The following is a 25,976-nucleotide window of genomic DNA, read 5'->3' on the forward strand; positions in this document are numbered from 1 at the left end:
AATACTGGCCCAACGGCTTGGTGGACTGCCATCTTTTGATTGGCTTCTGGTTTCTGAGAACTCATATGGATGTTTTTCTTTTAGAAAAGCTTATTGGATAGCCCCATGGAATAATCTTAATGGTCTGAAAAGGTTAGCAGAGGCTTCCTTTCCAGACCAGTGATAAACCGTTTGCCTTACTCTGTGTGGCCCGAGCTCTGTGGCTCTGGGCAATTGTAGTAGACAACACATGCATATCCTGTACACGCTTCCCTTTTGTACTTTGCGTTTTTTCTGCGCATGAGGTCTTGCAGATCCTATATTCCTTGAACTTTTACCCCCTCCTTCCTCATTTCTGTTCTGAGGGAACTTGGGGGCACTGAGCTAGGTCTAGACTGTAAATTCAAGTGCAGGTGGCTCTGACTGACAGGACTATTTCAGAGACCTCTCCCTTTGTACCATCCTAGAAGTGATGGGGTGGGGATCTGGAGATCACGTGGACACTTTGCATTTTATGGATGTGTGGCTCACCCCTTATGTCAGGGCCTTAGATGGGTGGAGGGAAGAACTACCGTTTTCAAGATAACTCCTTACTAGGGACCTGGGTCGCATTGGTGCAGCCTCAGACTAGAGCAGGAAAAGGAGACATTTTAGGGAGAATAGTTCTTGCCCTTCTCAACTCTGCTGTTCTTAAAAAAGGTGGGGGAAATGATATAAGCAAGGCTCTTACTTGAGCAGGAGACTCACTCTGAAATAAGAGCACTAGAACCTTGCCTTTACTCTGACAGTGCCTCGAACTGGTTTCAGGCTAGTTTAATAATCAGTGAAAGCATTTTGTAAACTGGAAAGAGGCAAACAAATGGAGGTGGTAGTTACTTATGTTTTCCCTTTGACTAGGTGAGTTCCTGGAGCCCATTCAGGAGTGGGTTGATAAATAAATATGAAGCATTTAGAAAGTAGTGGCTGGCTCATGGCAAGTGCTATAAAATTACTGGCAGTTATTATTCATGAAGTGAACTATGGCTCTGGAAGTACTGCTGCCAGTATCTGGGCCACTATGAGACCTGTTTTTAGGGCCTGGGCTAGTTAAACCAACTGCTGGATCCTCCTGTTTTAAAGATCTTACTTATTTGAGAGAGAGAGCGCGAGCAACATGAACGGGGGAGGAGCAGAGGGGGAAGCAGACTCCTCGTAGAGCTGGGAGCCTGATGCGGGACTCCATCCCAGGACCCCTGGGAACTAGGCGGTTCTCATGTGACACATTCGTTTTGTCTTTCAGCCCTGGGCATTTCCTGCCCGAGAGTTCCTTCGGAAGAAGCTGATTGGGAAGGAAGTCTGTTTCACGATAGAAAACAAGACTCCTCAGGGGCGAGAGTATGGCATGATCTACCTTGGAAAAGGTGAGTTAGCAAGGGAAAAGGACTTACTTCCCTCAGAGTCTAAAGTTTCTCCAAAGATCAGATTTTATCTGGTGGAAGGCCAGTGTGCGTTCTGGTGGAGGACAATTGGCTGTAGGTGTAATTGGAAGTCCTTTGAGTACCCGAGCTCATGGTGCATAGGTGCTCCTGGTGCAGGGCCCCCGATTCCTGCTCCTTGTTTACTCCTGTGCCTGCTTTGCTGGCCTGGGTTAGGTGTGCGTAGTACCCCGTAGCATTCTTCCTTATATTTAGACCATCAGCCTGTGGAACTCAGTGGCTCTGTGCTTCTAGGTCATAGTGCTAATTGAATTCCTGTAGATTTCCTATTGTATCTTCTATTTCCTTTATCAGTCTTTTGGCTTTTCTTCTCCTGGGGCTTTTTAGGAAAGGAAGAGTTGTTTAGGGCTTGTGGGTTTTGGCAAGCCACATATTTTGGAATGGAATGGAAAGAACACAGGCTTTGGAGTTGTGTAGATGTGGGTTAGAATTCTGGCTTCTGTTACCATGTACTCTTCTTTAACTCTTAGCCTTTGTAAGTCCTAGTTTTTTCATTTGTAAGCTATTGAGAGAGTTGAAAGAGATAGAATGTGTAAAGCACTTGGCTCTGGCACAGAGTATGTACTCAGTAATTGTGTGTGCATGTGCACATATGCCTGTTGTTTAGCTGGGCCAGGTGGCTCATGGGGTGTTAGGTGTTCTGATCTTTTTTTGGATTAGGTACAGGGAGAGAATAAGATTGTGGAATGGAGTTTGAACAGAAATAGGACATTGAAAGGATTGGTAGGTTGTTCATAAAGCAGCCATTTTGGGAGTTATTTTGGGAGTGGGTATTTTTTTTTTTTAATCTATTAAATTCTGTGATTCTTTGATAAAATAACTTTCCAACGGAGCTGCTTTAGATAATTTTTTGACTTGGGTAGTCAGTAAGCTGGAAGTAAGCAAGCAGCTAACAACATCCTCTTAAGATTCTGATTTAAAAAAAAAAAAAAGATTCTGATTTTAACTGTAGAGGTCTTAGGAAAGTGAGTTGGATGACTCCAGGGTGACCCAGGAGATGTCTCATTTGATTTACCCAGTAGACAAACGCCCTTTTCAGCCTCCCAGACAGATGGCTATCTCCTTCTTGATTGAATGGGGAATTATAGAAATATATAGAATCTTTTCAGAAAAAGAAACAAATTTGCCCTTTTACCCAAAATTCAAATAATAACAGTAGGAAATAAAACACTTAGGCATTATTGTTAGATGGCTCCTGGTTAGAAAGAATAGAAGCACATGGTCTTCAGAATGCAGTCACTCAAGGATTTTATCACCTAAAAAACTGCAGTTCCATAACAGTTGGTCAGTCTTCTGTACCCTGCCAGAGATCTCCTCCCTGAAACTACAGAAAATGTCAGGCATGGATATCTCTGTAAAGAGACTACCTCTGAGAGTTCTTTTAAGTAAACTTGGTCTTCAGCTAAAATGGTCTAAGTATTTATTTTAAAGGAAGTTGACGTTTAAAATTCTTGTTGTTTTTAGAAGGTTCATTTTTAAAATTGACCCAAATTATAAACTGGATATGATGTAGCATGATACTGTACTAGTGTTTAGAATAAAACCTGCTACATAGGAAGTGATCAATAAATACATACTGAAAGAATGTTTGGAATTACCCAGACTGAAAGAATGTTTGGAATTATCTACATCTTTTAGTTTTAAAGGTTTAAATGACTTAAAGTGTAATATTTTCACTCAGCTCTTTTAAAATCTCCATGCCAGTTCTAATGAAAGGATACAGTGGCTTATGTAATCAGTATCCATATGTTTATCCTATTTCATGACTACTCACTTTTTATTTGACAGAGAAGAATGGTAGAATTTGAGAAATTTTGGTTCACTTAGAACTTACTTTAAAAAAAAAAAATTAAGTCTTCTGACTTGTGGAGAAAATCTAGTCATCTACTTGCTCAGAATACCATCCCAATTGTGACTTGGTCAGTTTTGTAATTGATAAGTAGTAAACAAGAATAAGATCCTTGGCCTACAAATTCCCCATTTCAGTATTCTATCCACCACATTTTGTTGCCGGAGTTCAGCCCAGGGAAATATATTTTTCTTCCTTTTGAAGGAGCAATCAGAACTCACTTTTTAGAAGTGGGCCAGCCAACGGCTGTTTCAGAGTGCCCTGTGCCAAGAAACTGAAAGCTATTTGGCATGCAGTTGATTGACTGGTTTTGTGACCACTCACCTTGTTTGTACCTGGGCTTCTTTCTACTCCCTGACATCTTGGCACCTTATTGCTCAAGTTTTCATTTAATTGTTAAACCCTTCCTTTTGACTTTTTACTCTTTGGGATTCCTGTTGCTTTGAAACAACCAGTGTAGTATTTGCTAATGTCAGATAGCTGTGTGTGCCTGTGTCTGGCCTCACCAGTAACCTCACTGGAGAGGTTCTGATGATCCATGCTCAGCCTCAGAACCTGAGAATTTGTTGTATAAATATCATTCATCTCGACTTTCCTTGGTAATAAAAGAGGCTTATAATTTGCTTCTGTAGCAATTTGGGCACGACATTTAGGCTGGATTTGGGGGTGGTGTGTGTATTGTTACTGCTTACAGAAGTCAATACATAGTGTATTAAATATAAATCTTACAGAACTTTATTCTTTGCTGACGTTACCTATTAGCTAGACTCCTGTGTTTCAGTTTATCTGGGACCTTGTTCTCTGCCATATTAAAGATTTTTATGCAGCAGTTCCTTCACAGATGTCTTCCTTTATTGCTTTGTCTGACAAGCGGAGATTTAAGAGCATACAGAACCTGAAAGCTTTTTCAATAGCATGGAAATGCAATTAATGTTTCAAGTGCCCAGGTAGAAATCTAATCAGATTGGGTTTTAAGTTTAACTTCATTTTTCTTACTTGCTGCTATATGATAGATTAGAAATCTAGACACCACCTCTGCCCCTCTGTCTCTGAGAGCAGGAGAAAGCCGTTGACAAACGGTGTAGCTTGTCTTGGTGTCCTCTTGGAGCAGAGAATAGGGCATCCTGAGGGGAGTTAGACTTGCTGTGTAAAACATGGTAGACAATCCTAAATGAATCCATCTGATTGTACAAGTGTGGGGACTAATTTTTTGTTTTTAATTCCTGCTGTGTGCTGGGCAGTGGGTTAGATTTACAGACATTGTGGTTTAATTTTCACAAGAACCCATGTGGCAGGTACACTTCCCATTTTATAGATGAATAAATTAAGATACTGAGAGATCTTGTCTAAGCTATTAAGTGGCGGAATTTGTATTCCACTCCAGGCCTCTGCTCCTTAGGTCAGTGTTCTTTATACTCTCTTGGGCTGCTGTGTGTGTCTTGCTTTTCTTTCAGTCTCCGTAGTTCCCGAGATTGTCTTTGGCCTGGTAGATACGCAAGAAAATTAGAAACAAAGTCCTAAAGAGGAAGATTTATAGACCTTTGGGTCTTCAAGACTAGACATTTTGGGAGAAGAGGTTTTCTGAAAAACCCAACACTATGTTGCTGCCTTGTCCAGTTCTCTGGCAACATCATTCTTCTTGAAGAGCCAAGGGTGAAAGTGGTTCCATTTGAGCGCTGCTGCTGTTGGAGACAGATTTGATTTGCATCTTGTGTTTAATTCCCTTTTTCCTCCTCAGATACCAATGGGGAAAACATCGCAGAGTCTCTGGTTGCAGAGGGCTTGGCCACCCGGAGAGAAGGCATGAGAGCTAATAAGTAAGTATTTATTACTCTTCTGACCCCCTCAAACTTCCTTTTCCTCCACCTTGAGAGCTGGGGTCACTTGAAAGAGGTTGGGTAGCCAGCTCTACTGTGTCTTTGCTGCATTTTCTTTCCTGTCCCCTGGTCAACTTCTGGTGCTCTTCTGGCTTTTAGGACATTTCCTGCCCCAGTGTGGATTATTCTGAGCCAGGAGGTCACTCAAGATTCATTAGTGGCATTTGACATGTATAATTCCTTTAAATAAAGGAGTTTGAGATAAGGCACTTCCATTCTTTATATTCATAAGCGCCAACAGGCTATGTCTTACACGGTAGATATTCAGTTCCAGAGTATTTATCCATCCATCCCAAAAGATTAATTGAGCACTTACTATGTACCGGGCTGTGTTCTGGGCACTGAGAATACAGCAGTGAACAGACAGTTTCTGCTAACATTTTAATGGGGAGACAGATAAGAAACCAATAAACAAATAGATATACAATATATCATGTGCAAGAAATAAGTGCAATGAAAAATAAAGTGGAGTGAATAAATAGAATTCAAAGCAAAATCTGCTGCTTAGAATCTAGGGAAACTGACAAGGGCTCAATGGTTCTGTTTTAAAGTCAGGGAAAATTTTCTGTCTCTCCAAAGCCTTTTAAGCCTGTTTTGGTCTATGGATCTGTAGATGCTTAAATAGTAGGTAAAAATGTATTTGTTTAGCTAATGGCAGTGTGAACGTAATGGGAATGAGTATTAGTTATGTAAGCTTTTTTTTTTTTTCCTTAAAGGTTTTACTTTTTGACAGAGAGAAAGACAGCCAGAGAGGGAACATAAGCAGGGGGAGTGGGAGAGGGAGAAGCAGGCTTCCCGCAGAGCGGGGAGCCTGATACGGGGCTCGATCCCAGGACCCTGGGATCATGACCTGAGCCGAAGGCAGACGCTTAACGACTGAGCCACCCAGGCGCCCCAGTTATGTAAGCTTTATAGCACATATATCATGTTCAAGTTCACCAGTGTTGGCTCACAGTAGGATGGATTGCAGCTGGCTTTAACACTTTAGTCTCTGAAAAGTGATATGTTACATCAGTAATTTGGAGGCTAAAGATGCTGTTTAAATCATTAAGTCCTTGCTATATTATATGACTGTTGTTGGTGTACAAAAGGCTTTAGGTAAATATTTGCATGAACTGTACCAGTGGTGGGGATGAGCAAAGGCAAGAATGTACTTTTTGCATTCTTCCTGCCTTCATAGACTTTGAGGCCAACTCATTCACCGTATACGTCTGTGGGTCCTTTCTAACTGCAAAGAAACATTTGTTGGAGCCTATAATTGGGGGGTGAGCATGTTGGGAATTTAATTGAATAAAGACATTTGTCTTAAGTGGCATTTTTGGAGGCTGAAGTTGTATCTTAAGGAGAATTGTTGACATGATTATCATTGCAGTATTTTTTGGGAATCCAGTTTGCAACCAGACTGAAAATTTTTAAAAAGCTCATAGCTCTATTGTACCATCTCAACAAAGAAATCTCCCCTGGAGTCCCAATCTTTTTTCTTTAAAGCTGTCTTGACTTCTCCTTTCCTCAGATTCTATGTTTGCTTCTATCTCTTAAGTTACATTTTTTATTGAATTCTGGTTGCAGTCTTGGGTCCCCAAAGATGTGACTATCTTCTTTGGGAAGGAGGGGGAAAGAATAGTACTGAAGACTTCTGGCTTGAGAAATTGTAGATCAGGGATCTCTGTTCCCATATCCCTACTGCTCAAGGTGGGAGATTCAATTTATGTATATAGCCTTTGATGGAACCGGGTGTTGAGATTGTGGAAAGGCCTTGGAGTTCAGTATTCCCTTTAGCTCAGGGGTGTGTTTTGGGGGGGGGGCGGCGAAAGGGGGAACCATTTCTGGTTTTGTTTTTAGGTCTATCTTCTGGTTTTCTGACTGTTCTCATATATATTTGGTTTCCTGCTTCATGAAGGAGGAGTCTTCCATTTTCAAAATGGAAGCTTTTCAAACTGCTTTTGCCTAGCTGGTCTTATTGAATGTGTAAGTAGTTTTGGGGTGACATCTGTAATAATAGTATTTGCTCTGTATTCCCCAGCCCTGTTCTGTAGACAATAGGGAATAAGGGTGGTTCTTAGTCACTTTCCTTGTGCTGTGTCATGCTAAGCTCTTCCTGGATTCCAGTTCCTGAGTCTCGGATGGTTAAATGAGGCTATGCCCCCTGGAGAGGCTTCCCTCTGAGCCACCAACTTGTCCTCTTGTAATCACTGATGGTGGTAGTACTGAGATATGTGTTCTTTGCATTTTCTCATTAAATGCTCTTAAGAGCAAATCTGTTGTTTTGAGGGAACAAGACTGGAATCAGAAATTACACTCATGGTGATTTTCTGGTTATAGGCTTGGGTTTGTAGCCATAGATCTGAAACAAAAGCTTTGGTTCCTTCAAGGGGAGCAGATGCTGAGTTCAAAGAAGAGCCTGATTTTTTTTTTCCCCTGTTGTGAACTCATCACATGTGTTTCTTTTTCATGTCCCAGTCCTGAGCAGAACCGGCTCTCAGAATGTGAGGAACAAGCGAAGGCAGCTAAGAAAGGAACGTGGAGTGAGGGAAACGGTTCACATACTATCCGGGACCTCAAGTACACCATTGAGAACCCAAGGCATTTTGTGGACTCACACCATCAGAAACCTGTCAATGGTGAGGCTGGTGGGAAAAGACAGACAAGATGCAGAGTGATTTCTGTTTGCTCTCAAGTTTCTTGAGGTTTATAAAAGCTATTTTACTTGGTATCCGAAGGAAATTGTTAAGAGTGCAGTAGCACTGTGGTGTTTTGGAAGGTAACTTGAATCCAGTTCATGTAGGTTACATCAGATGTATTTTGACAGAGGTTAATCCTTTGCTGGTGCAGGGTAGTAGATTGCTGGTAATTTTCCACATTGGGTATCTTGCTGCTTTCTAAAAGCTGCTGCTTAAGTAACATCCCTGAAATTATATTCTGTATGTAAGTAAACACACAAACACACACACATGCATACACTCATTCACACTGTAGTTCTTGGCCCAGTTTTGAGACCTTGTTAACTACAGACTGAGTAAAATAAGATTATTACCAAATCTGAATTATTACTTATTTTTTGCTACACACTTGGTACTCAAGTGGTGAGCCCCCTAGCTTACGGATAACAAAGCTTAAGTATGAGCCATGAGATCCCAGAAAGTAGAGAAGACCTAGAAGTGAGTCTAATCTGTATTCCCAGGAATAGTTTGTAGAAGAGTCTGTTGTATGGATACTTGTGATCTTCCAGCGTTTTGTCACTTCTCAGAGGGAGGCTTTCTGGGGGTTTTGGGGAGATGAACTGTGTTAAATGCAGTTTGGTTGGGCATTGTTTATCCCTGGCACAACTTTTGCTAATGACTTAAGCTGTTTATTCTGTCACACAGCTATCATCGAGCATGTGCGGGACGGCAGTGTGGTCAGGGCCCTGCTCCTTCCAGATTACTACCTGGTTACGGTCATGCTGTCAGGGATCAAGGTCAGACCATAGAGTGGGCTATGGGGTGGATATAGGGTTTGTGGAAGCGTTCAGTGACAGGTAGATCCTTCTACTCTGGGACTCTGGATTTACTGATTCTTCCTAATATGGGCCATTAGCATTGACTAGAGTACTTTATACTGTAAACTTTGCAGTGGGACTATTCTCATTAGATCAAATAAGATTAAAAAAAAATCTTTTAAAGTACTTAGGGTTTGTTTCAAGTGGGCTGTGGTGAAGAGGTGGTTGAGACACAGGAAACTTCAGAGCTTCCTGTCTCTCCTGAGAATGGCTTGTCTCAATGTGAAATATCCATTTTGATTAAAAAAAAAAAAAGATTGGGGATTTAAAACTAGGCATTTGTGACTCTTTTCTTGGCAAGGGGTAATTTTCAAATATAATTTAAAATTGCCCCATGATAGTGACATGAGTTTTATTTACCTTCCCAAGAAGTCTGACAATTTGCTATTTCTAGTCCCTTTTACCAGTATGTTTTAAAAAGGGGTTAGAAGGCCTGATTTGAGACCTTCCTTAGCTTAGCTTTGTGGTATTTGCGGTTTGGGGTGGTTTGGTGTGGTGTGAGGAGTGCCTGGCACTCACATTGAGGCTGCATTACCCAGCTACCTTACTCTTGCTTTAGTGCCCAACTTTTCGGCGGGAAGCAGATGGCAGTGAAACACCAGAGCCTTTTGCTGCAGAAGCCAAATTTTTCACCGAGTCTCGACTGCTTCAGAGAGATGTTCAGATCATTCTGGAGAGCTGCCACAACCAGAACATTCTGGGCACCATCCTTCATCCAGTGAGTGTGCCCATGCAGACTGGGCTGTGTGAGGTTAGGGGTGCATTTGGTGTTTGATGGGCTGTGGTTTGTTTCTCTTCTCTCTCTCTGTATTTAAGAACCATTTATATATCTTGGTAGGATTATCATCTGATTTTTGAGGCATTTTCTAGGGAGACATCAGTTAACTGATAGAATTGGACAGATCTTATTCACTTTTAGAAAATGAACCTCAACTTTTGAGTTTGTAAGGGGAGGAGGAACTCCTGTTTCCTCAAGTGTTGGCCCTTGAGGTTCAGAAGAGGCAAGTTGAAGGGCTGCCCCATAGATGAGTGGTGGCACTGAACTATGTAGAACAAGATTGCTGAGGTTTGTATGTAGCTCTAGAGGGAGCTCTTTAAAGTACTGGTGGAACTAGGGGTGCCTGGGTGGCTCAGTCAGTTAGGTGTCTGACTCTTGGTTTCGGCTCAGATCATGATCTCGTGGGTCCCGAGATCAAGCCCCTTGTTTGGCTTCCTGCTCATCGGGAAGTCGGCTTGGGATTCTCTCCTCTCCTTCTGCCCCTTCCCCTGCGTGCTCTCTTGCTCTCTCTCTCTCCAATAAATCTTTACTATTTATTTTTTGAATTCTATCAAATATTTATGTATTTATTTTTTAAATATTTTTAAAATTTTAATTCAGTTCACATATAATTCAAATAAGTGTTTCAAAAAATAAAGTATTGGGGTGCCTGGATGGCTCAGTCGTTAGGTGGCTGCCTTCGGCTCAGGTCATGATCCCAGGGTCCTGGGATCGAACCCCTCATCGGGCTCCCTGCTCCGTGGGAAACCTGCTTCTCCCTTTCCCACTGCCCCTGCTTGTGTTCCCTCTCTCACTGTGTCTCTCTCTGTCAAATAAATAAATAAAATCTTAAAAAAAAAAATAATAAAGTATTGGTAGAACTATGATGAGGAAACCTTTTTATGGAAAAATTACTTTGTGTACTCCAGGCCTTATCCACTTACCTCCTAACTCTGCTTTTGAGCAGGAAATAGGTTCTTTATGTTCTTCTAATTGTGACTATCAGTTCTTCCCAGGCGTAGACTTTGGTAGGTGGGTTCCTCCTGGAAAGGAAGTGACGTTGTTTTGTACCACCCAAGTGCAAGTGAATTTTCATTATTGTAACCTATATCTGGTACATATTAAACTACTGTTACTTATTCTTTGGCTAGAGAATTCTTTCATGATGGCTGTTGTGGAAGGCTGGGAGGCTTGGTTTGGAATGTGCCAAGGTCATGTCTATTTCTTCTGGAGGACTAGCTGTCTGCCTGTGCCCTACCAGATGGCTCTGTGTCACAGTAGAATGGGAATTGTAATTCACTGGGGAAAATGTAGCTGAAGTTATTCCCTTACTCAGCCCGTTCTTTAGCTTTCTCCATATGAAAAGGGGAGTAAGTGCTGATCTTAGGGAAGGAAATAATAAGGTGTAACATCCTCCTCTGCCCACAAGAAGAGCTATTGAAATGTCAATTCCATTTAATGCCACTAACATTTATCCTACTTCTGTTAAGTGAGAGTTACTGTGCTGGGTGTTGTGGGGATGGGAAGCCAAGGCTGTTAGGAGTTGCTGCAGAGTGGTGTCTCCCATCTCAGAGCTGGTTTCTTAATGAGAGAAGTGCCTTTATTCCTTCCTTCCTTCCTTCCTTCCTTCTTTCCTTCCTTCCTTCCTTCCTTCCTGCCCCCCTTCCCCCTCCTTTTTTTAATATGAACTGCAGTATGGATTGTGGCTGTTGATTGTGTCAAAAGTCCAGAGAAATGGATTCTCTTGTGCCTGCCTTCTCATGTGCCTTGTTTTTCAGAATGGCAACATCACAGAGCTCCTCCTGAAGGAAGGTTTTGCTCGCTGTGTGGATTGGTCGATTGCAGTTTATACTCGGGGTGCAGAAAAGCTGAGGGCAGCTGAGAGGTAAGGTCTGTCAGGGAAGGCTTCCAGCCAAAGATCTTGTTTAGGATCTTCAGGGAAAGAAATCTTGTGATCTTCTCTCACCTATCTATGTCAGTATTTGTTGTATTTCAGTAAAGGATTAAGGAAGTTCCAAAAGAGGCTAAGATCTCATAGAGGAGTTGCTTACTTAGAAATCTTTGGGTTTTCTGATTCACTGCTCTACAGTAAGGGCTAGATTTTCATTCAGAAATTGTTCTTCACCAGATTTGCCGCTTTAATGTTTTGGGGTGACTTTTTTTTTCCCCAAGCCCCTCATTGAAATTCTGAGTTTTAGGCATTTGGAATGAAAGAAACTTGAGGCTCATTTGAGGATGATATAATCACTTACCAGCTACTACCAAACAGGTAGGCTGGAGCCAGGGGTATGATGGAAAGATAGAGCCTGTAGGTCCTAAAACAGGACTATTCAATGTTATCGTGAGGCCTCTTGCCCTCATCTGTTGAAGCATATTTTAATTAAAAATGTTATCGTAACTGTGAGGTGGTGGTGTCATGTTTTTAGCTAGGTCCCTTGTGGTTAAAGACTATGTAGAAAATAACATATTTCTAGAAAAACAGTAGTTGGATATTCCAAAGATTGGGTGGGTATTTCAAGTGTCAAGGTCAAGAATATCCAGGTGTAGGTGAACTTCATTCACTTGATGGGGTAAATGGAAGAAAATGAAGCAGGCAGCAAGAGTAGATGAATAGAGATGATGCTTGGGGAGAGCCCCAACCACCATCTCCCAGGATACATTTAAGCAGAAGACCCACCAACCACTGATGACAATGATCCACTCTCAAGGGGTGTTGTATGACTTATTTCAGAATCATAAAGTTATAATGGTCTTGACAACTTCCCATTTTTGGCCTTTGAGGCACACAGCTAAGAGGTGTGCAAGAACATGAACTGGAGGAGTATAGGTTTCTTCCCTGAGTCTTTCACATCCTTCTGTGCCTATAAGCAGAAAGACTTGCAACTTTTTTTATAAAAGTAGATTTTAATCTGGGCCATCAGATATGGCCTATCTGATTAAAAAAATTGTATAAAATTTTTTAGTCTTTATGTTCCACAATTAAATTCAAAATATAAAATACTCTTATCAAATACAGTGTTCCAAATACCTCTAATTATTCTGTGATGCTCAAAATTTTTTTGTTCAGAAAATCCTATAAGTCCATTATTCTAAATATAATTTTGGTTGATAATTCTTTTTGCATTCTTTAAGTTCCTGCTTCTCTTTGAAGAAAGTGAGTACAATGGCAGTAGTATCTACATGTTTTATAACATCTATAGATTTTATGGGATTTTAAACACAGGTTTAGAGCAAGGAATGCAAATCATATTTCAATAATACGTGATTATTTGCCTGCTCTTTTGCATGCAGTATTTGACTTGCTTGCATTGTTAAATCTGTCAGAGAATTTTATGTATTTTATAACTACTACATGCTACTTTGTCTTTTTATCATTTTAGTGCTTCTTTTACAAAAAGGTTGCAATACTGTTTTCAGAAATAGGAGTTCCTTTCCCTTGCACATGTATCCATTTATTTGTAAAGACTTTTGTAAATACAAAACACAAAAAGTATATTTGAAAACATAGCTAGCTGTTCACTGGTTTTTTAAAATCTTTGCACATATTCCATTTCGCTCTCTTAGCCTGACTGAAAAAATTCCTAGTGGTTTTGGTACTGTAAAACGAATGTCTGCCAATGCCATTTTTTCACTTTTGTCGGTGAACTTCTATTGGATTTTTGTCCCTTTTCTTCTTTAGATGCACTACAGAGACCATTTTGTTCTGTTTTTCACATAAGATTTGGTTAGCTGATAATCTTTTTTTTTTATTCAAATGGAAATTGAGCAGGCCTGTGTTTTTAAAAAAATGTATTTGTTTGTTTAGATGTGGGTGTTTTTCCCACTTCAGAGAGCAGTTGCTCTGTGTTTGTCATTCCAGCGCCTGGCAATTAGTAGTCCCTCAGGAGAGACTGGATAAGCTAACGAACTAATTCAAGATGGGCTTGTACTGTCTGGGCTCGAAAAAGTGCACACCTAGACCCCAGTCTGCCAGCCAAGGGTGTGTGGACAGTCTTGGACAGTCCAGTTGCTGTACAGTCCTTCCTGTGGCTTTCACACTTCGCTCTGCTTTCACAGGTGGCCTTTCCCTTGGGTGTCTTGTCTATGAGGTAGAGTAGGATCCTGTACTGTTTGCTCCCATGGTGATGGTGGGTTCCATTTGCTGACCTATTCTGTCGGAATGATTTGCATCCTTGATTTTGTTGCCAGGTTTGCCAAGGAACGCAGGCTGAGAATATGGAGAGACTATGTGGCTCCCACTGCTAATTTGGACCAGAAGGACAAGCAGTTTGTTGCCAAGGTGAGTCATTCTTGGCATCTTAAGATGCATGGTGGACATTGTCAGCTGGTGGTAGTACAAACATCTGAACAGTCAATCCAGAGCTGAACCATTTCTGTTTTAGGGCAAGCAAGTGGTGTGTGCATGTATGTGCAGTGATTGCCTGTGTGTGTGTGTGTGTGTGTGTTTATTGCAGGGGACTTAGAAACCGTAAGAGCTTTCTTGTCATAAATTTGCATAACTTCATTTAGAAGTTCGTGAGTTAAAGTTGTGGACATTGCCATCTTGGAATCTCTCTCCTATTTTAGGACTTCTTTCTGTCTGCCTGACAAATGGCTTTCTCTTAGATTTCCTATGTCAAATCAACCTTCTCTTCTTTCTATTTTGGGACTCTCGTTGGTTTTGAGTTTTTTCTCATGTGCTGTGTTTTTCTGAGAGCTCTCCTGAAGTATCCTGGGTTGGATTCCTTTGACAGGAACTAGTGCTGTTTGATTGTTTGGGTCCAGCAACAGAGCTGTGTTTTTTCTTAGTTGCTGGGTTTGGTACCTTGAGTGGTAGACCTGTTTTCCTCACTTTCCCAGAATGCTGTGATGTTTTCCAGTCTGTTTTGACTTTTGGCAAGAGATGCTGGAAGCTCTGTTTTTATGAACTAAAAGAGGTTAATGAACATATCTGTATCCCCTTAGAGGTGGCTGCCCCAAATGAGTTTAAGATGGAAAGCCACTAGGTGGCACTATCAGCCTGAAAAATCCTGGGCCAGTTTCTTTTAGAACTGTAAAATTTTAACAGTCTCTGAGGAATTGGCTGAATTTCTTCACTTTCTTTTTTATGATGCCCAAAACAATAAGTCACAGAGTGCTCAAGTGTCTTCTCTCCCTCTTGTAGTAGGTGATCTCCAAGCAGCTGTCAAGTTAGCCATAATTGGGTCTTTTAGTGGACATTAGTGGGAATAGTCCCTGGTTGGATAACCCCCCATGCTTCTTCCAAGTCTTGGCACAGACCAGAATGCAGCCCTGCTTCCTTTCTGTGTGAGGACTGTACTAGCTTGGAAACTTGGACACGGTTGTTCTACCTAACTGGAACTTACTGCTTATGTTTCCTGTATAGCCACACAGTGAAAGGATAATCATTCACTCAGCAAGGGAGTCAGTCCTTCCGGTTTTCACCATCACTGGGAGAGGCTGTGATATTAGTGATGTAGATGAGGCTTATCTTGTACTGTCCCTTCTGGCCCCTCTTCAGTTGAAACGGAGTTTATAGAGAAACCCAGAAGATTTTGAAGGATTTTGGGCCTTTGCTGGTTGGGGGAACTTTAATGCATTGCTAATGCATTGCTGAAGGAAGAAATTTGAAAGATGAGATGATTGAGTCAGTAGCTTTGTATTTTTCTTAACTATGACTTCATTGATAACTAGGAGAGAGCTGGCATCTTTCCTCTTTAAATCTAGGATTCCAGGATACGATTGTTGTGTTTTAAGACAGAGTGAGGCTTTTTTCATTACAATGAAGTTTTGTTTGTTAAAATGGCGGAATAGAGGAAATTGCCTCTAAAAACCGTCTGAGGATTATGGGGAATAGCCATTCTCCTCTAGTATCTTTAATATAAATTGAGGTCATTTGGGATATAGGCCTGCTCAGAGAGTAGAGAGATGTATTTATAGGTAGATAAATGGTTTTAAAGCTTCTTGAGCTTTAGATATTCTTCAGCATTATTATTATTTTTTAAAATAGGAGAAAAGCATAAAAAGGAGAAGAAAAACTTCTCATACTAGATGAAACTATCACACAGCATTTTTTTAAATTTATCATACCGTCTATCCCAGGGCTGGCAGACTGTGGCCCATGGGCCAAGTCTGGCCCACTACTTGTTTTGTATGGCCTGTGAAGTATGGATGGGTTTTATATAGAAAATTTTGTGGCACATGAAAATGATACAACATTTTAATATCAGTGTCATAAATACATTGGATCATGGCCACATTTGTTTACAGGTTGTCAATAGCTGTTTTTGTGATACAGTGGCAGAGGTGAGTAGTTGTGACAGAGACCATATAGCCTGCAAAGCCTAGGATGTTTGCTATCTGGCTCTGTACAGAAAAGTGTGCTGACCCTTGATCTCTACCAGTCCTACTCAGAGTGCCTTGATAGAATATAAGGAGCTTGAGCCAGAATGTAACTCAAGGCATTGCTTCTTTCATCAAGAAAAACTTGCGGGGCACCTGGTGGCTCAGTCGTTAAGCATCTGCCTTCGGCTCGGGTCATGATCCCAGGGTCCTGGGATCGAGCCCCACATAGAGCCCTGCATTGGGCTCCCTGCTCTGCCGGGAGGCGTGCTTCTCCCTCTCCCACTGCCCCTGCTTGTGTTTCCTCTCTCGCTATCTCTCTCTCTGTCAAATAAATAAATAAAATCTTAAAAAAAAAAAAAAAAACTTGCTACAGAAAAAATGTCAGCAGTGTTCTCAGTGATGTAGTTGATTTATGTTCTGGTACAAGCTCCATCTCTCATTGCAGACTGGTAGCCACTTTTGAGTAGTACTGAGCTGTATTCTTTTGTATATAATTTTTTTCAAGTTTGTAAGTTTTTATTTTTAATGCATAAAAATTTAAAGAACTCCATGGGCTTATTAAGAAATGTACTAGTCCATTTTCCCAGTCCCTTGAGGCAGCCATTTTCAATTCTTGGCTGATCCATATCTTTGAATAAAATGTTTTTATTGCTCTTTGTTAACTTTTCAGTGTCAGGTATGACCCTTTTCCTTCATACCATTGAAGATGAGGATTCACATGGGTGTGCATGTCTTTTTCCCTAATCCTTCCAATAGGACTGTATCCTAATTCTGGTTCAATCTTTACTTTGTAAATGCTAATTACCACTGAGCCATATGATATATTATGATTACGTTTCATTTTCTGCAGAACTTTTTGTTTACCCTGGACTTAATAATTCTAAAGGTTTATGTATTTTTTTATGTACTTATTAATTTGACCCCCAGACTCTACCTGTCTAAATCTCCTCTTAAGACATTGATTCAGCCTGTTTATTTTATCTTTTTCAGTAATACTTTCCAGGAGCCTTGTGACCTGTACCAGTCTGGACTAGTTCTTTTGTTCTTCTTTTTTCATTGTTATAAAGCTGTCACCTTTGGATATCTTCACCATTTTCCTGCGGTTTTCTTTGCCTTCCTCTGGGTTGGAGCTACAGTTTGCTGGATTCCTTGGCTTCTTTATAATTTTACTACTTTAGTTCGGTGGCACGCATTCTCTAGCTTCTTGGGAAGAGTGCTTGGCAGGGAAATGTTTTGAGACTTTTCATGTCTATTTTGTAATTACACTCGATCTATAGTTTAGCTGGATATAGAATTTTATGTTAGAAGTTATTTTCCTTCATAATTGTGAAGGCATTGCTCCACTGTCATTTAACTATTGGAGATTTTTTTCTCTTTTCTGTTTTTTTTTTTTTTTTTTTTTTTCTTTTTAAGAGGTCTGATAACATTTTGATTCCTCATCCTTAATATGATTTTTCTTTCTGTGAAGTCTTCACATATTCTTTTTTATCCTGAAATTTCCAGTGGTGCACTGTGTTTATCCATGTTAGTTCTTTGTGTCTGGGAGCTTCAGCTATTTTTTGTTGTTGATTTCCAACAAGTTTCTCTGCTATTTTCTAGCAGGTGTTTGACTTTGTTGACTGGTATTCTCTAATTTTTTCCTCCTATTTTTCATCTGTCTCTTGTTCTTTCTGAATTCTTTTATATTTACCTTTTGGCCCTGCTACTGAATATTTCATTTATGATACTGTATTTTAAGAGCTTGTTTTTTGTTGTTGTTGTTCTCTGAATGGTTCTCTTATTTTTATTAAAATGTAGTTGGCATACAGTATTACATTAGTTTCAGGTGTATAACATAGTGATTTGATGATTCTATACATTATATAGAGCTTACCATGATAAGAGTAGTTACCATCCATCATCATACGAAGTTACTACACTATCATTGACTATATTTCCTATGCTGTACTTTTCATCTTCGTTATTTATTTTATAACCTCTTCACCTATTTTGCCCTCATCCCCCCACCCCTCTGGCAATCACCAACTTGTTTTCTGTATTTATGAGTCTTTCTATTTTATTTGTTCACCTGTTGTGTTTTTTTTGTTTTTTGTTTTTTTAAGATTCCATGTGTAAGTGAAATCCTGTGGCATTTGTCTTTTTCTGAGTTATTTCACTTAGCATGATATCCCCTAGGTTCATCCATGTTGTTGTGAATGGCATGATTTCACTCTTAACAACTGAGGCTCCCAGGCACCCCAGCATGATTTCACTCTTTAAGGTGGAGTACTATTCCTGTGTGTGTGTGTGTGTGTGTGTGCGCACACACCATATCTTCTTTACACATTCATCTATCAGTGGTTAGGTTGCTTCCATATCTTGGCTATTATAAAGCTGCAGTAAACATGGGGGTGCATATATCTTTTCAGATTAGTGTTTTTGTTTTCTTTGAATATACTCAGAGGTGTAATTACTGGGTTGTATGGTATTTCTGTTTTTTATTTATTTATTTATTTTTTAAGCAACCAACCTGTTTTCTGCAGTGGCTGCACCAGTTTATATTTCCACTAGTAAAGCATGAGGGTTCCCTTTCCTCTGCATCCTCACCAACACTTCTTATTTCTTGTCTTTTTGACACTAGCCATTCTGACAGGTGTGAGGTGATATCTCATTGTGGTTTTGATTTGCATTTTCCTGTGATGAGTGAGGTTGAGCATCTTTTCATGCGTCTATTGGCCATCTGTATGTCTTCTTTGGAGAAATGCCTGTTCAAGTCCTCTGTCCGTTTTTAAATTGGATTGTTTTTTGATGTTGTTCCGTTGAGTTCTTTATATATTTTGGATATTAACCCCTTATCAACAGATACTTCATTTGCAAATATCTTCTGTTCAGTAGGTTACCTTTTCATTTTTGATTTCCTTTGCTGTGCAAAAGCTTTATAGCTTGATGTCATCCCAATAGTTTATGGTTTACTTTTTGTTTCCCTTGCTTGAGGAGACAGATCCAGAGAAAAATATTGCTAAGGTCGACGTCCAAGAGATTACTGCCTATGTTTTCTTTTAGAAGTTTTATGGTTTTAGGTCTTAAATTTAGGTCTTTAATCCGTTTTGAGTTTATTTTTGTGTCTGGTGTAAGGAAGTGGTTCAGTTTCATTCTTTTGCATGTAGCTTTTCCCAGCACCATTTACTGAAGAGACTGCCTTTTTTCCATTGTATATTCTTTCTTTCTCTTGTAAATTAATTGACCATATAGCATGAGTTTATTTCTGGGCTCTTTATTCCATTCTGTTGTCTATTTTCTCTTGTTATTTTTTTAATAGTAATACCACTTTTTTCAGAGATGAAATATCATCCATTAGCTTGCTGAGGAATTAATTATAATTTTTTGAAAAATTTCTTTACTTGCATAGTATGTATTTTCCAAGTTGTTTTTAATTCTCTTTGGTTATTTTGGTTCCCCCCTCCCCCCCCCTTTTTTTTGTATGAGAGGCTTTCCTTAGATACCTGGTGATCTTTGCTTATCTCTCTTATTTAAGAATGAGGTCTCGAACAGTGGGTTAAAAGCAGTGAACCTATATATGGGATTTATGGTATAGATCTTGAAATCCAGTTGTAGGTTTTGGTCCCATTTTCATCTCCACCTGAGATTCCTGATTTGACAATTTCTCTGTCTTGGCAGGTGGAGGAATTTTGCAGTATAAATCAGATTGGTTATTACGTTTTCTTATCACTAGCCGGGATTCAGCTTCTGTGGAGTCTGTTACCACTCATCTCCCTGCTTTCTAGCTTCCAATGTTTTGTTGCCGTATTCTTCTCTCCCATTATCTTTATCTTACTGGACTTACCCCCAACCCCAAATCCCTTTATTTTTGTTTAAAGGTATTTAGGGAGAGTGCCAAAGTAAATGTTTGAGCTTGCTTTAGTTTGTTCATAATGTACCATTGTAGGACTGCATAATTTATGTAACCAGTCCCCACTAGGTCGATATTCGTATAGTGTATAATTTTTCCATTATTTAGAAAATGGAATAAATCTCTATGTAAATGGCATTTATTTCCACAGGAATGTTTTAGAGCACATTTGCCAAATAGCTTTCTAGGAATGTTAACCATGTATAGCCCTATGTGTGTTCATTTTCTGATATGTTGTAGAACAGAGGTGGACCAACTTTTTCTTAAAGGACCATATAGTAAATATGTTACGTTTTGTGGGCCACGTAGTCTCTGTTGCAACTACTTGACTCTGCTACCGTAGCAAGAAAACAGGCTATAGATGTTATATAAATGAATTGGCATGGTTGTGTTCCAGTAAAACTTTATTCACAACAGTAGACAGTGGGCTAGCTGGCCCTTGGGTCATAGTTTGCTATCCCCTGTTAGAGAGCATGGGATATCCACATTATATTCAAAAGGAAAAAAATGATCTGCATTTCTTTTCATAACCTAGAACCCAGCTGCCGTTTTGTAGTCCTTCTACCTGATTTAAAAATGTCTGTTAATACAATGCTACTTTTTCAAGGAAACCTAAAAGGGTCCTAAGGTACCCTGAGACTTCACAAACCTAGTCTGACAGTCCTGTAAGTTTTTTGCTGAAGGATTCTGCTCTGAGGCTCATATGACTGTAAGGCTGGAACGAATAATGGTTCTGTCTTTAGCAGTCACCTGCCCAGTCTCCTAGAAACTAATTGTACAGGAACAGCTAAATAGCCGGAAAAGCCTGCAAAAGATAACCTGTGAACTCTTGAACTGGGTGCCTCTTGGGCTCTGTAGGTGATTTCTGGAACTGATGCTGTAGATGAGATGTGTTGGCCAAGAGTCTCACTTCTGAGGGACTTGAAATCAACGAAGTATTGTCTTGATACATGTAGCCTGCTCAAAGAATGTTTTCCATCCTCTGCTTAAACAGTTTCACTTCTTAAGGAAGGATATGCAAGGGAGGGCTTTGCTTTCCTTGTCTCTCCAGGTTAGCAGAGAAGCATGTTCACTTCACAGTGATTAGCTGAGCCTGCTTGAGACTTTTGTGCCTGTCTTGGCTTGCCAGTTTCCTGCCTGCCTTCCCTCCCTGTGGCGTTTTAGCTGATCTGTGCTGTTTGTAGCCATATGGTCCCCTGAGCACGTGGCTTGGCTTCCCTGTCGCTGCTGCTGGATTCTTGGGCCTTGCAGATTTTACAGACCTGAATAACACTCAGGGGTGGTGGGAGGGCTGGGCAGTGACAGCATGTTTTCAGGAGGTGGAGTTTTCTTAATGCCCTGCCTGGTTAGAGGCCTCTTGCTTGGTTCTCTGTACCAAGTGATTGCCTAAACAAGCAGAGCCCTCTGCTTTGAGAAGACGCAGAAGAAAGAGAAGTGGTTCCTGCTTTTAAGGAGCTTACCATCTAGGGCTCTATCTGGAAGATTACCCTAAGTAGTCAGCTGTCTGGACTAGGTGGCCATGTGCAGTTTTGGAGGTCAGGTTAAAGCTATTCATGGATGCATGCAGTAGATTCTGAGACTGACTTGGTTTGGCTCTGATCATTTTTTTGCTGTGCTTCTTCTAGTCATAGCTCTGAATGGAGTTCATTGTCATGCTTCTTTGAGATGGTTTTTAAGCAAAGCCACCTTTTAATATTTTTGGTATTATCTAGACTTTCTGTTACATTTGCATTTAGTAATGTGGAGAGAACAAAATAAAAAATACTAGCTATTTCCTGGACTTCTGCCATAGGGCTTTCAGGTGAAGAGGAAGTTCTGGGGATGGTTTGGTTAGGAAGGTGGCCTCTGCACCAAAATGAGATCGAGACTTGGTTTGTAGCTTAAGTTAGTAAACTGACTTGCTGATAAGAAAATAAAGTTGAATTAGAAGAGATCTGTAAAAAATATTTACTTGTTTTTTTCAATTAAGATTTTTTTTTTAAAACACTTCTAGATTCACAGAAAAATTGAGCAGATGGTACAGAGTTCCCACATTACCACTGCCTTCCTCCTAGTTTTTTCTATAATCTGACACGAGTGTGGTACATTTATTATAATTAGTGTACCAATATTGATATGTTATGAGCAATTGAAGTCCATACTTTAGTCAGATTTCCTTAGTTTTTCTTTAGTCTGTTTTTCTGTTCCAGAATCTCATCCACCATAGCATACTAAATTTAGTTGTCATGTCTTGTTAGGCTCCTTTTGGATGTGATAGTCTCTCGGACTTTCTTTGCTTTTGATGACCATGACAGTTTTGCAGAGTGCTGGTCGGGTATGTTGTAGGGTGCCCCATCTGTTGGGATTTGTCCTGTGCCTGGTTTCCTTTCAAGTACTTCTTATCGATTAGTCTGCTTGCTCATGCTTAGGTGCCTGGAATTATTTGCATCAAGAAATTGTTGGGCTTAGTCTTTTGTCAAGGGTACAGGGTGGCCACTGTACCCTTCTGGGCGTGGCTCAGGCATCTGGGGGCGGAGGCGGCCCTAGGCCATGGCTTTAACAGTTGTGGTGTACTCCCTTTTTACTCACTTCCGGTGCTGCTTCAGTAGTGTTTCCACGGTTAGCTTGGGGGAGAAGAGACCTAGCATACAGCCTTAGGGCGCAGGAGAAGCAGCTGGGTGTCATGATTTCAGACAGTAATAAGGGAATTTGGTGTCCCGTTCCCAGTGGCCCCATCAAAGGCACTCCTTGGTGGCACCCAGAGAAGCCCCGTGTGTGCTGATGGTCCTTTTATTTTTGTCCAGCACTGATAATTTAGGCAGCTTTGCGAGTATTGGTAGTTGCATCTGGGGAGCTATTCTGAGTATTTCTGTAGCTCAGGAAACTGTTGTTGGCTCTTATTGCTCATTATATATATGCTGCAGGGATTTAGGAAGCTGAACGGTAGCAGCCCTTGGCCTCCCAGTGAGCACTGTGGACAGGCTCTGCAGATGGGGAGTGTGGCAGCAGGCCAGAAATGGGAATGGATGTCCCTTGCCCCTGACAGAACTCTGTAGTACTCTTGACTTGTGGCAGCCCTTAGCCTACACTCATCATCATTAAGCCACTCATTTTTCCTTTTACAGTTGGGCTTCAAGAAATGGAGAAATTGGATTTAGGGCTTGTATTGTGAGTCCAGCTAGTAACTTTTGCTGTCCCTTAGGTTATCCCTCGGAGTATGTGGTATGATAGGTCTGTATAGGGGTGGAGTAATTAGAGATCTGTTAGCATGTGGAGAGAGTGGGTGACGTGGGCATACATAGACTTATCCTGGTGAAAGCACCGTAAGAAATATCACGCTTATAAATGTGGTCTGCAACGGTGCTGAGAGCAGGCTTTGAACAGTAATCCACTCTGCATTTTACTTATTGCACAGTATGTGACTATAACCACTATTTTATTACTTCTCTGCCTCTGCTCAGGAGCTGCTTGTTCTCTGGACAGTAATGACACTATTTTTTTTTTTATTTTTATTTTTAAAGATTTTATTTATTTATTTGACAGAGAGAGACACAGCGAGAGAGGGAACACAAGCAGGGGGAGTGGGAGAGGGAGAAGCAGGCTTCCCGCCCAGCAGGGGGCCCAATGCGGGACTCGATCCCAGGACCCTGGGATCGTGACCTGAGCCGAAGGCAGTCGCTTAACCGACTAAGCCACCCAGGCACCCCCAGTAATGACACAATTTAAAGAGGAATAAAAAGTCATAAACCCCACTTACATACACACATTGACACACACACACACGCACTCACCGTACACCACTTCCTCAGAAAGCTGAGCCTCGTTAGGTTGCCAGCATCAGAGTGTGCAGTTCCTGAAGAGGAGGTTTCTAATCAGGGAGATGCCGAGCAGAGAGTCTGCTGCTGAGGCCTGAAATTTACAGCTCTAAGAATCCATTTGCTGCCGCTGCTAACACATTCTAAGGGGTGACGAATGCCAGTAACTTGTCACAGGGGTATGCTCAGATCTTCGCATTCTATAGTCAGGGGGTGAAGGTGTGAGCACTACGATGCTTTCCCTGGTTTTATTCTTCTCTGAGCGTGATGAGGGAGTGGAGAATGTCTGGGTATTTCTCATGTCTTGATTATGGGAATTTCTCTATGTTTTTGGCACTTGATAATTGAATAATAGTTAGTTTTGGTGTGAGAGGAATGCATAGCTCTGTCCATCATTGAGATTTCGGAAATACTGGGAGGTGTGTACATTCGAGATGATGGTCTTGTGCTTTGAGGGAAGAGCAGTATTGATTTGCTGTAGTAGCTGTTTTGCTTGGTGTGGCTTTGTGGAATTTTCCTTCTCCTTGGTTGGAAGATAGGATAGCAGAATAGCCTGTATCATGGATACTGCACTCCACGAAAGTTTTGTCATCCATTTTATGATACTTCTCTTTTTACCCAAATGTGGAATTTTGAAGGATAGAGAAATTATTAGCTCTGGTCTTTCTCTTTTGTTCAGTTGTCCAAACCACTGTTGGTATCTTTAGGGAGTTGGGAGGAAGATTCCATTGTGATGGCCATTTTTGCTTGGCATTAATGTGTCTAGATGGTAATGGGAACAAGATGTACTCTTTTTCTTTCAGTTGGTGAATCTGTAGTTTTGGTTATATCTTCTGGACTGTTTTTAAGTTCTGTGTGATTATTCTTTGCTTTGGAGGGTCCAGTAGACTTTTCTTACCACCCATACCCAGGTAACCATCCCTTGTTGTCCTCATGTGACCACAGATCATGCTTTTGATTGCCCTTGGACTTCACTAATTTTTTTCTGGCCAGGTGAGTTTTGGGTTCTGGCTGTCTGGGTTTTAGTGTTTAGCTTTTGCGATTCTCAGATCTGTCAAAAAGGTTAAAGCAGAATGGCAGTGGCTATTTGAGACTGGTCTTTTGCCATGTTGAGGTCTGCAGGTTAATCTTACATATTTGAAAATTAAAAATACCCGCTCTCCTTATCTACACCGTTCTTTCTCAGACCTTTCTTTTTTATTTATTTGTTTATTTATTTATTTATTTTTAAAGACTTTATTTATTTGACAGAGAGAGAGAGACCGCGAGAGAGGGAACACAAGCAGGGGGAGTGAGAGAGGGAGAAGCAGGCTTCCCGCGGGGCAGGGAGCCTGATGTGGGGCTCGATCCCAGGACCCTGGGATCATGACCTGAGCCGAAGGCAGGTGCTTGACGACTGAGCCACCCAGGTGCCCCTCTCAGACCTTTCATTACTCTTCTGATCACTGGCCTGTTTTTCCCTACACTTGATTCCCATTACTTGTGGTGGTAAAACCCAGGGATGTCTTCACATCTGCCAGGCATATAGTCAGCCTTCCATGGATTACAGCTTGATTCCAACTGTCCTCTTTCTTTTTCCATTCACTCTGTGTGATGGCACTTTTTTCCTGGTATTTCCTGTCATGTATAATTTTTCACTTGCTTTTGGTTTTTGCCCTTCCTTCATATTATCTCTTCAATCAGTCTTTACTCTTCTTGGTGTGTGGTTGGCTGATTCTTTGGAAAAGGTAGAGAATAGCCATTTTTGGAAGAGTCTGCAAGTAAATGGGTGTATTCTGTTTTAAAAGATGTGAAGCCTTCCAGAGAATAGTTAGTGAGGGCTCTTTTAGGATACTTATCAGTGTGATATCCACCATAGCAAAGGAGAGTCTAGCTCCTTTTGTTTCTCACATGAAAGAGAAGGGAAATTTTGCGAGTCTGCCCTCACTGTGGCAACTGACCCTGTAGTTTGTTCAGCTGCCTGTTGGCTCCTGATGGGGCCTGATTGAAGCCTGGAAGAGTTAGTTTTGATTCTGCAGACGAAGTGGATGGTGACAGTGATTTGTAGTCAATAGCTACCTTGTAGAAAAGTATTACTTGTTTAAAAAAAAAAACAAAACAACACCAAAACCCAAAAAACCCAAACAGCCTTGTAACAACAGGCTCTGAATATAATCGAATGAATTGTAGACTGCTAGCTGAATTATAGGTTCTAGTTATAACCCTGATGTGGTCCTAGGCTGGTTTCAGTGCAATTTCATTCTGTACACATTGGTGGAATGTTCTGATAACCTCCAGAGAGGAATATTTGTGCTTTTGCCCTTTGAATAGATACCCTTGTAGGTTACCCAAGAGTGGAAGTTAATCTTCTTCAGCTGAGAGTGGGTCCCGATGCTACCGGTATGGGGGTTTAAAACAAAGTTGCCTAGGGCGCCTGGGTGGCTCAGTTGGTTAAGCGACTGCCTTCGGCTCAGGTCATGATCCTGGAGTCCCGGGATCGAGTCCCGCATCGGGC

At 40.9% G+C, this 25,976-nt stretch overlaps 1 protein-coding gene across 1 annotated transcript in view; it reads left to right on the forward strand.

The window, feature by feature from the left end:
- SND1 (staphylococcal nuclease and tudor domain containing 1) overlaps window positions 1-25,976 on the forward strand; it is a 407,329-nt gene that overhangs the window by 34,138 nt on the left and 347,215 nt on the right. The window contains exons 3-9 of the mRNA XM_035021050.1: window positions 1,259-1,379; window positions 5,042-5,120; window positions 7,641-7,801; window positions 8,546-8,637; window positions 9,278-9,436; window positions 11,254-11,360; window positions 13,664-13,754. Of these exons, the coding sequence (XP_034876941.1) occupies window positions 1,259-1,379; window positions 5,042-5,120; window positions 7,641-7,801; window positions 8,546-8,637; window positions 9,278-9,436; window positions 11,254-11,360; window positions 13,664-13,754 (810 nt within the window). The remainder of the gene's footprint in view (window positions 1-1,258; window positions 1,380-5,041; window positions 5,121-7,640; window positions 7,802-8,545; window positions 8,638-9,277; window positions 9,437-11,253; window positions 11,361-13,663; window positions 13,755-25,976) is intronic.

Source organism: Mirounga leonina, unplaced genomic scaffold, assembly GCF_011800145.1.
Source record: "Mirounga leonina isolate KUSES-001 unplaced genomic scaffold, KU_Mleo_1.0 Mir_174, whole genome shotgun sequence".
Lineage (NCBI taxonomy): Eukaryota > Metazoa > Chordata > Mammalia > Carnivora > Phocidae > Mirounga > Mirounga leonina.